We start from the raw sequence: 10,359 nt of genomic DNA, 5'->3' as shown, positions 1-10,359 counted from the left end.
GGGTCACCTGTGCATGTGCAGCCGGGGGACACGGGGGAGGGACTGTCGTGCACGCATTGCATTATGGGTGCGGGCGTGCACGCTTTCGGCACGCGATGACGAAAATATTATCCATCCCTGGCCTAAAGTTGCTTCACGCTTTAGCCAGCTTGTCTGTATATGCGTCCCCTCGTCTTAAATCTCCTTCTCTTGTCTCCTTCCTCCTGCCACCCCTTCCTTCCCTCCTGCCGCGCAGAATGGGTGATGCCGTCATGGCCGAATTCGGGGCAGCGGCTCCTTACCTGCGCAAGTCGGACAAGGAACGTCTCGAAGCTCAGACTCGGCCCTTCGACAGCCGGAACGAGTGTTTCGTGCCCGACGAGAAAGAGGAATTTGTCAAGGGCAAAGTCACCAGCCGGGAAGGGGGCATGGTGACCGTGCAGGCAGAGAGCGGCAAGGTGGGTGGAGGCGGACAAAGGTGGGTCCCAGATGGAAGGTGGCCACAGAGGGGAGATGGTCAAGATGGCAACCAAGGAAGGCTGGTGTGAGGGTTCCAAATAGCATCCCAAATTAAATCCGAGGCAAAGCATTGCTCAAAGTTCTGAATTTATTAAGCAAGCCATGTTGACACCTCTGGGAAAACCGGAATCTGAAAGCTTCCCGGTTTCCCCCACCCAGTTGAAAGTTCAAGATCTTGCCCCCCACACCCACAAGTCCATCCCATGGTCCAATCCTCCATTGCCATGCTGGCAGCTTCCACCTAACCAGTTCCGGTCAAGTGCAGAGGTAGAGAGACAAAGGATGACCTTGGCTTTCTAGAAAGAATGTTGTTATGGCTACCTATCATCTAACTCCGTACAATCCCCCCCCCTCCCGTTTTCCCACAGTAGAAAAAGGCATAGTAGAATAATAGAAAATGTGGCAGGCCAACGATCCAAAAGGAATATGGCTGCACGCCCGACAGCTGGGGAGAATTCATGGAAACGACGAGTTCCAGAAGGAAAGGGGCAATGGAGAAAAACTGATTGAAATGAGCAGGGGGTTTGGATTAAAGTCCCTTCCAACTCTGTTATTGTGTTACTTTCCAGAAAACTAAGGATGCTTCCCACTCCCCTTTTCTTTCCGTGGGCTGAGATGTCTCTTATCTGATCACTGGCTCATCTGCAGCTCTTCATCCTGTCTGCCAAGCAGGGGTGAAATCCTCCCGGTTCGGCCCGGTTCGGCTGAACCGGTATGGACAACGGTCCTTGGTTCTGCGAACCGGTAGTAAAAAAAGAAAAAGCTTCCGAGCAGTGGTGGGTCCTGTATCCCGTTGCAACCTGTACGTTGCAATGGGGCCAGGTGTCCACCAGGTGCATGCCTGCAGCACGCGCATGCATACCCACCCTCCGCGATGCTCCAGCTGCTGGGCGGAGCGTCACTCAGGCACTGTACGCTCCGTGTGTGCGCGCAAATGCCCCCGTTGGGTCAAATACAGGTAAGGAGAACGGACGGGCAGGTGGGCCATCTGGAGCACTGTACCCGAACAGTACCCAGTTCTCCCAGCAGGCACCGGTATGCCCGTACAAGGGCGTACCGGTCGTAACCCACCACTGCTTTCGAGGATCGCGCTGTGAGCCGCGCGATCGTCAGAAGCTTTCCCTGCTTTTTAAAGCATTTTGGGCCACACCCACCCAATCACATGACCCTACCACCACCAACAAGCCACCCCCCACAGAACCGGTGGGGGAAAAAATTAGATTTGACCACTGCTGCCAAGGTCATTCTCGCAGTCTGATTACACCCGTTCCGACCTCTGTTCCTTCTTCCTGACCCTTTTCAGACGGTGACGGTGAGGGAGGCCGACGTCCACCAGCAGAACCCGCCCAAATTCGACAAGATCGAGGACATGGCCATGTTGACTTTCCTGCACGAACCGGCCGTGCTCTACAACCTGAAGGAGCGCTACGCCTCCTGGATGATCTACGTGAGTAAAAATACGTCCATCCTTGTGAGACGCATCGGAAATCGCGGTTTATTTTCTTCCCAAAGCACCCCTCCCACTTCCAGGGATCTCTGTTGATTCCGTGTTATGGGATCTGTGGAGATTGTTGTCCAGGGCATGGTTTTTCAAAAGGCAACTGGAGTTGAAGATGTTTTGCTCCTCGTCCGAGAAGCTTCTTCAGTTCTGACTGAATGGAGGAGGAGAAAGGTAAACGTTCCCCTCGCACATATGTGCTAGTCGTTCCCGACTCTAGGGGGCGGTGCTCATCTCCATTTCAAAGCCGAACAGCCAACGCTGTCCGAAGACGTCTCCGTGGTCATGTGGTCGGCATGACTCAACGCCGAAGGCGCACGGAACGCTGTTCCCTTCCCACCAAAGGTGGTCCCTATTTTTCTACTTGCATTTTTACCTGCTTTCGATCTGCTAGGTTGGCAGAAGCTGGGACAAGTAACGGGAGCTCACTCTGTTCCGCGGCGCTAGGGATTCAAACTGCCTACCTTTCTGATCGAGAAGCTCAGCGTCTTAGCCACTGAGCCCCCACGTCCCTCACTATTATTATTATTATTATTATTATTATTATTATTATTATTATTATTATTATTATTATTATTTATTAGACTTCTAGACCGCCCCCTCTCCCCAAGAGGACTCGACTAGACATCCCCAATTCCTGCCACCGTTCTTCATATGTTTTAGCCTCCAGTCCCCGAAGCATCTTTGTTGCTCTTCTCTACACTCTTTCCAGAGTCTCATCTTTTTTTTATATATGTGGCGACTAAAACTGGATGCAATAGTTACGCAGCGCTAGGGATTCGAACCGCTGAACTGCCGACCTTTCTGAATGACAAGCTCAGCGTCTTAGCCCCTGAGCCACCCTTATGTAGGAGGACAGAAGGATTTATATTCCTTGCCATCCTCTGGTCGTTAGTACTCTCTCTTAGAATCCTTGAGGCCCTTTGGAGGTTTCTCTGTGCCCTCAGGGTCCCCCTTAATAATGCAAATGGGTGTAAATACAATACAATACAATACAATACAATAGTAGAGTTGGAAGGGACCTTGGAGGCCTTCTAGTCCAACCCCCTGCCTAGGCAGGAAACCCTATACCGTTTCAGACAAATGGCTCTCCAACATCTTCTTAAGGACTTCCAGTGTTGGGGCATTCACAACTTCTGGAGGCAACTTCTGTTCCACTGATTAATTGTTCTGACTGTCAGGAAATTTCTCCTCAGTTCTAAGTTGCTACTCTCCTTGATTAGTTTCCACCCATTGCTTCTTGTTCTACCCTCAGGTGCCTTGGAGAATAGCTTGACTCCCTCTTCTTTGTGGCAACCCCTGAGATATTGGAAAACTGCTATCATGTCTCCCCTAGTCCTTCTTTCTCTTAAGCTAAACATACCCAGTTCCTGCAACCGTTCTTCATAGGTTTTAGTCTCCAGTCCCCTCATCATCTTTGTTGCTCTTCTCTGCACTCTTTCTAGAGTCTCCACATCTTTTTTACATCGTGTCGACCAGAACTGAATGCCGTATTCCAAGTGTGGCCTTACCAAGGCATTATAAAGTGGTATTAACACTTCACGTGATCTTGATTCTATCCCTCTGTTGATGCAGCCTAGAACTGTGTTGGCTTTTTTGGCAGCTGCTGCACACGGCTGGCTCCTATTTAAATGGTTGTCCACTAGGACCCCAAGATCCCTCTCACAGTTACTACTATCGAGCAAGGTACCACCTATACTGTACCTGTGCATTCCGTTTTTCTTGCCTAAATGTAGAACCTGACACTTTTCCCCATTGAATTTCATTTGTTAGATAGTGCCCAATGTTCAAGTTTGTCAAGATCCTTCTGTATCTTAAGCCTATCTTCTGGAGTGTTGGCTATTCCTGCCAGGAATACTACAACACGGTCCCTTCAGCAGTTCCAAGAAGGTTCCACACCCATTTACACAATTCAGGGGACCTCGAGGCCACAGATAAACCTCCAGGTGGCCCCAACAGCTCTCAGAGGGAGTACTAACGACCAGAGGACTGCAAAGGAATATATAAATCCTTCCGTCCTCCGCCATTCGGTTAGAACTGAAGAAGCTTCTTGGGTGAGAAGCAAAACCTCTTGGAGGAAAAGCAAAGCACAGTTGCCTTTTGAAAAAGCACCTTTGGGTCCCTTTACAGGGGTGTCGGATGGAAAAGGGGTCAAAAAAAGCCAAGATGGCGGCCACAACCACGCATTCAAAGCCTTCTCACTTTAATTGCATTGCACTGTTCGCAAATGCACGGTATGTACGTTAAATCCCCATAGTCACATGATCAAAATGTGGTCGCTTAGAAACTGGTATCCTCTTTTTGCGACCATCCAAGCTGGCTTCCAACAAGCAAACAGGCAGGCGGGGGGGGGAGCCGGATTCGCTTAACAACCACCTGTTTCACTTAACGACTGCAGGGATTCGCTTAACAACCCGGACAAGAAAAGTCCTGAAACGGGGCGCAGCTCGCTTAACGACGGTCCCGTGGAGCGAGGGAAATTTTGGGCTCACTCGTGGTTCTACGTCGAGGGCGTATATGGTCATATAACCGTGGCTGTCTCTCCTTTTCTGACCGTCTAAGGAACGAAGTCAATGGGGGGGAAACTAGATTCGCTTAACAATTGGGTTACTCGCTTCGCAACCGCAATGAGTCGCTTAACAACGTGTGGCCGGCAAGGTCGTAAAATGGGGCAAAACTCCCTTAACAAATGTCTTACTGAATGAGCGAAATCTTGGGGCTCAATTGGGGTCGTTTGGAAGAGTGTAGAGATCCCTTGCGGATGAGAATGTGATTAGGAAAATATTAGAATGTGCAGAAATGAATAGATTAAGGCAGTGCTTCTCAATTATTTTCTGTCATGCCCCCCCTAGGAAGAAGAAAACATTTCGCGCCCCCCGCGTGACTGTAAATAGTATCATTTGTCTATAAAATTGTTATAAGTACACCTCTGCATAACACTGTATCCTTATTAACGTATAAGAGAATAAAAAAAGAAAGAAATGTGGATCAATTTACAACAAAGAATAGCTTTATTAACTGTAGTGGAAAAGATTTAAAGGAGCACAGGATTTAAAGGAACACAATATTAAACAAAACTTTAACCTGCAAAACAAAAATATATAAAATAATTTGAGCTGAGCCCCCCTTTACGGAGCCTCATGCCCCCCCTGGGGGGTCCGCCCCACTATTTGAGAAGCACTGGATTAAGGTAAAGGTAAAGGTTCCCCTCACACATCTGTGCTAGTCGTTCCTGGCTCTAGGGGGCGGTGCTCATCTCCGTTTCAAAGCCGAAGAGCCAGCACTGTCCGAAGATGTCTCCATGGTCACATGGTCATGTGACTAAACGCCGAAGGCGCACGGAACGCTGTTACCTTCACACCAAAGGTGGTCCCTATTTTTCTACTTAACGTGCTTTGAACTGCTAGGTTGGCAGAAGCTGGGACAAGTCACGGGAGCTCACTCCGTTACGTGACCCTAGGGATTCGAACTTCTCCAGGTGTTGGGACTCCACAACTCCCGGAATTCCTCAGCGGCCGTGGCCAGGGCTGAGAATTCTGGGAGATGAAGTTGGATGTGTGGAGAACATCAGGTTGGGAGGAAGTTCAGCGATTCCATCCAGAAGAAGATGCTTCGAATCGTGCAATTTTGAGCGACGTTTCTGTAGCGGTTTTTTTGAGGTTCTTTTTCTCTCCCCAGACGTATTCTGGTCTTTTCTGCGTGACGGTCAATCCATACAAATGGCTCCCCGTCTACAATGCTGAGGTGGTGGCTGCCTACAGGGGGAAGAAAAGGAGCGAAGCCCCTCCCCATATCTTCTCCATCTCCGACAACGCGTATCAATACATGTTGACAGGTAGGAAGCCTTCGAGCAAAAGTTGCCAGGTTTTTTTTTTAAGCCTCTGCAGAAGACAAGATTTGAAATCCAATAAGATACTGACAGAAGAAGAGATAATAACAAAAAAAAAATCGATTATGCAGAGACGAACAGGTTAATCTTGAGCATAAAGGATAAAGAGGAATGGGTGTACTTCAAAACACGGGGAAGTTTTAGTCGATTAATGGAATTGTAATGAACAAATTTGTCAAGATCCTTCTGTATCAGAAGACAGGCTTAAGACAGAAGGATCTCGACAAACTTGAATATTGGGCACTACCTAATAAAATGAAATTCAAGGGTGAAAAGAGTAAGGCTCTACATTTAGGCAAGAAAAACGAAATGCACAGGGACAGTATAGGTGGTACCTTGCTCAGTAGTAGTAACTGTGAAAGGGATCTTGGAGTCCTAGTGGACAACCATTTAAATAGGAGCCAGCCGTGTGCAGCAGCTGCCAAAAAAGCCAACACAGTTCTAGGCTGCATCAACAGAGGGATAGAATCAAGATCACGTGAAGGGTTAATACGACTTTACAATCCCTTGGTAAGGCCACACTTGGAATACGGCATTCAGTTTTGGTCTCCACGATGTAGAAAAGATGTGGAGACTCTAGAAAGAGTGCAGAGAAGAGCAACAAAGAGGACTAGGGGACTGGAGGCTAAAACATATGAAGAACGGTTGCAGGAACTGGGTATGTCTAGCTTAAGAGAAAGAAGGACTAGGGGAGACATGATAGCAGTCTTCCAATATCTCAGGGGTTGCCACAAAGAAGAGAGAGTCAAACTATTGAGGGTAGAACAAGAAGCAATGGGTGGAAACTAATCAAGGAGAGAAGCAACTTAGAACTGAGGAGAAATTTCCTGACAGTGAGAACAATTAATCAGTGGAACAGAAGTTGCCTCCAGAAGTTGTGAATGCCCCAACACTGGAAGTCTTTAAGAAGATGTTGGATAGCCATTTGTCTGAAACGGTATAGGGTTTCCTGCCTAGGCAGGGGGTTGGACTAGAAGACCTCCAAGGCCCCTTCCAACTCTGCTATTGTATTGTATTGTATTGGACAGTAAGGATTGTTATTTAAAGACAATTAAGGGCCCGCTAAGTCAAGATATGGAAAAATGGAGAGGGAACAGGAAATATACTTACAATTATTGAAATTATTGAGATTATAAAGATAGAACTACAAATTTGGGGTGTGCAAGGATGTATAACTATATAAATATAATGACGAGAATAGCTGGGAATTGTAACCAGGTCTACATCTCCATCAAAAACAGACTCTGTGTGTGTGTGTGTTTTTAAAATATAATTGCAAATATAATTACTATATATGTGTACCTTTTTTCTTTTAAAAAAGGAGACGGAAGATATATGTTAAAATTAAATGTGTATATTGAAAGGGAATGATAAATACCATCAACATAAAATGGAGCTCGCTCAGAGGATGAAATGCACCAAGCAAATGAGATGGAGAGTGTGAAGCAGAGGAGAGAGGCAAGGGAAGAAGAGGGGGATAGGAGAGAGGGCAGGGGGGAAGAGGAGGAGAGAAAGGAGGAGTGGAAAGGGGAGAGAGGAGAAGAAGAGAGGAAGGAGAAATGTAGAAGAGAAGGACGACAGAGGGAAGAAAGGAGGTAGGGAGGAGGAGGAGGAGAGAGGGCGAAGAAAGTGATGGATAGGGTATAAATATAGTGTATAGAGAGCAAAAGAGCCAATAATTGATTTTGGGAGTTGATGATAAGTCGATGTAAACATTTAACAATATAATATTACATTGGTTATGTAATAGTATACATGGGGTTATTTGTTATGAAAATGAAAACAATTAAAAAAAACTGTATATAAAAAAATATGGGGAAGATTTTATGATTGGTTGAAGAAAGGAATCTAGAAAAGAAAGCAAGAGAGAGATATAGAACCCAGTCGAGACACTATGGAATGGAAAAGCGGAGGAAGAAGAGAGAAAATAGGGGGGGGGGGAAGTATTAATATTTATGTATATGTTCAAGAATGTGATATGGGGGGTGGTGGAAATAGTTAGGATATGATAATGAAGGAATGAGGGAATAGGAAAGGATAAGTATAAAATTATAACAGAGTTTGCGGGAATACCATCCCGAAAATACACCAGTCCAGAGCTGGAAAGAGATAACCACAACAACAGGAAAGGAAAGGAAGAGAGGAGGAGAGAAGGAAGGGGAGAGAGGGAAGAAAGAGGAAATGAGAGGAAGGAGGGAAGGGATAGAAAGAGAAGGGGAAGAGAGTAGGAGGGGGAGGAGAAGAGAGGAAAGGGGAGAGAAGGAGGAAGAGGAAAGGAGAGGAAGGAGGGAAGGGATAGAAAAAGAAGGGGAAGAGAGTAGGAGGGGGAAGAGGGAGAGAGGAGGTGAGGAGAAGAGAGGAAAGGGGAGAGAAGGAGGGAAGAGGAAATGAGAGGAAGGAGGGAAGGGATAGAAAGAGAAGGGGAAGAGAGTAGGAGGGGGAGGAGAAGAGAGGAAAGGGGAGAGAAGGAGGGAAGAGGAAATGAGAGGAAGGAGGGAAGGGATAGAAAGAGAAGGGGAAGAGAGTAGGAGGGGGAGGAGAAGAGAGGAAAGGGGAGAGAACGAGGAAGAGGAAAGAAGAGGAAGGAGGGAAGGGATAGAAAGAGAAGGAGAGAGGGGAGGAGGGGAAGAGGAAGAGAGGAGGAAGGGGAGGAGAAGAGAGGAAAGGAAAGAGAAGGAGGAAAGAAGAGGAAGGAGGGAAGGGATAGAAAGAGAAGGGGAAGAGAGTAGGAGGGGAAGAGGAAGAGAGGAGGGGAGGAGAAGAGAGGAAAGGGGAGAGAAGGAGGAAAGAGGAAAGGAGAGGAAGGAGGGAAGGGATAGAAAGAGAAGGAGAGAGGGGAGGAGGGGGAAGAGGAAGAGAGGAGGGAAGGGGAGGAGAAGAGAGGAAAGGAAAGAGAAGGAGGAAAGAAGAGGAAGGAGGAAGGTATAGAAGAGAAGGGGAAGAGAGTAGGAGGGAAGAGGAAGAGAGGAGGGGAGGAGAAGAGAGGAAAGGGGAGAGAAGGAGGAAAGAGGAAAGGAGAGGAAGGAGGGAAGGGATAGAAAAAGAAGGGGAAGAGAGTAGGAGGGGAAGAGGAAGAGAGGAGGGGAGGAGAAGAGAGGAAAGGAAAGAGAAGGAGGAAAGAAGAGGAAGGAGGGGAAGGGATAGAAAGAGAAGGGGAAAGAGAGTAGGAGGGGAAGAGGAAGAGAGGAGGGGAGGAGAAGAGAGGAAAGGGGAGAGAACGAGAAAAGAGGAAAGAAGAGGAAGGAGGGAAGGGATAGAAAGAGAAGGAGAGAGGGGAGGAGGGGGAAGAGGAAGAGAGGAGGGAAGGGGAGGAGAAGAGAGGAAAGGAAAGAGAAGGAGGAAAGAAGAGGAAGAAGGGAAGGGATAGAAAGAGAAGGAGAGAGGGGAGGAGGGGGAAGAGGAAGAGAGGAGGGAAGGGGAGGAGAAGAGAGGAAAGGAAAGAGAAGGAGGAAAGAAGAGGAAGAAGGGAAGGGATAGAAAGAGAAGGGGAAGAGAGTAGGAGGGGAAGAGGAAGAGAGGAGGGGAGGAGAAGAGAGGAAAGGGGAGAGAAGGAGGGAAGAGGAAAGGAGAGGAAGGAGGGAAGGGATAGAAAAAGAAGGGGAAGAGAGTAGGAGGGGAAGAGGAAGAGAGGAGGGGAGGAGAAGAGAGGAAAGGAAAGAGAAGGAGGAAAGAAGAGGAAGGAGGGAAGGGATAGAAAGAGAAGGGGAAGAGAGTAGGAGGGGGAGGAGAAGAGAGGAAAGGGGAGAGAAGGAGGAAAGAGGAAAGGAGAGGAAGGAGGGAAGGGATAGAAAAAGAAGGGGAAGAGAGTAGGAGGGGGAAGAGGAAGAGAGGAAAGGGGAGAGAAGGAGGAAAGAGGAAAGGAGAGGAAGGAGGGAAGGGATAGAAAAAGAAGGGGAAGAGAGTAGGAGGGGGAAGAGGGAGAGAGGAGGTGAGGAGAAGAGAGGAAAGGGGAGAGAAGGAGGGAAGAGGAAATGAGAGGAAGGAGGGAAGGGATAGAAAGAGAAGGGGAAGAGAGTAGGAGGGGAAGAGGAAGAGAGGAGGGGAGGAGAAGAGAGGAAAGGGGAGAGAAGGAGGGAAGAGGAAATGAGAGGAAGGAGGGAAGGGATAGAAAGAGAAGGGGAAGAGAGTAGGAGGGGAAGAGGAAGAGAGGAGGGGAGGAGAAGAGAGGAAAGGGGAGAGAAGGAGGAAAGAGGAAATGAGAGGAAGGAGGAAAGGGATAGAAAGAGAAGGGGAAGAGAGTAGGAGGGGAAGAGGAAGAGAGGAGGGGAGGAGAAGAGAGGAAAGGGGAGAGAACGAGGAAAGAGGAAAGAAGAGGAAGGAGGGAAGGGATAGAAAGAGAAGGAGAGAGGGGAGGAGGGGGAAGAGGAAGAGAGGAGGGAAGGGGAGGAGAAGAGAGGAAAGGAAAGAGAAGGAGGAAAGAAGAGGAAGAAGGGAAGGGATAGAAAGAGAAGGAGAGAGGGGAGGAGGGGGAAGA

The 10,359-nt window shown here is 48.0% G+C and overlaps 1 protein-coding gene across 1 annotated transcript in view; it reads left to right on the top strand.

The window, feature by feature from the left end:
* The first annotated feature begins 235 nt into the window (after positions 1-235).
* The window catches only part of LOC309400397 (myosin-6), a 78,713-nt gene continuing 68,589 nt past the window's right edge, over positions 236-10,359 (top strand). The window contains exons 1-3 of the mRNA XM_081968869.1: positions 236-437; positions 1,802-1,945; positions 5,675-5,831. Coding sequence (XP_081824995.1) covers positions 237-437; positions 1,802-1,945; positions 5,675-5,831 — 502 coding nt within the window. The 5' untranslated portion in view covers position 236. The remainder of the gene's footprint in view (positions 438-1,801; positions 1,946-5,674; positions 5,832-10,359) is intronic.

The sequence above is a fragment of the Natrix helvetica genome (genome assembly GCF_964273705.1).
Source record: "Natrix helvetica genome assembly, chromosome: W".
NCBI classification, from domain to species: Eukaryota; Metazoa; Chordata; class Lepidosauria; order Squamata; family Natricidae; genus Natrix; species Natrix helvetica.
Note: the sequence above shows the minus strand (reverse complement) of the source record. Positions and strands in the feature narration are given on the sequence as shown.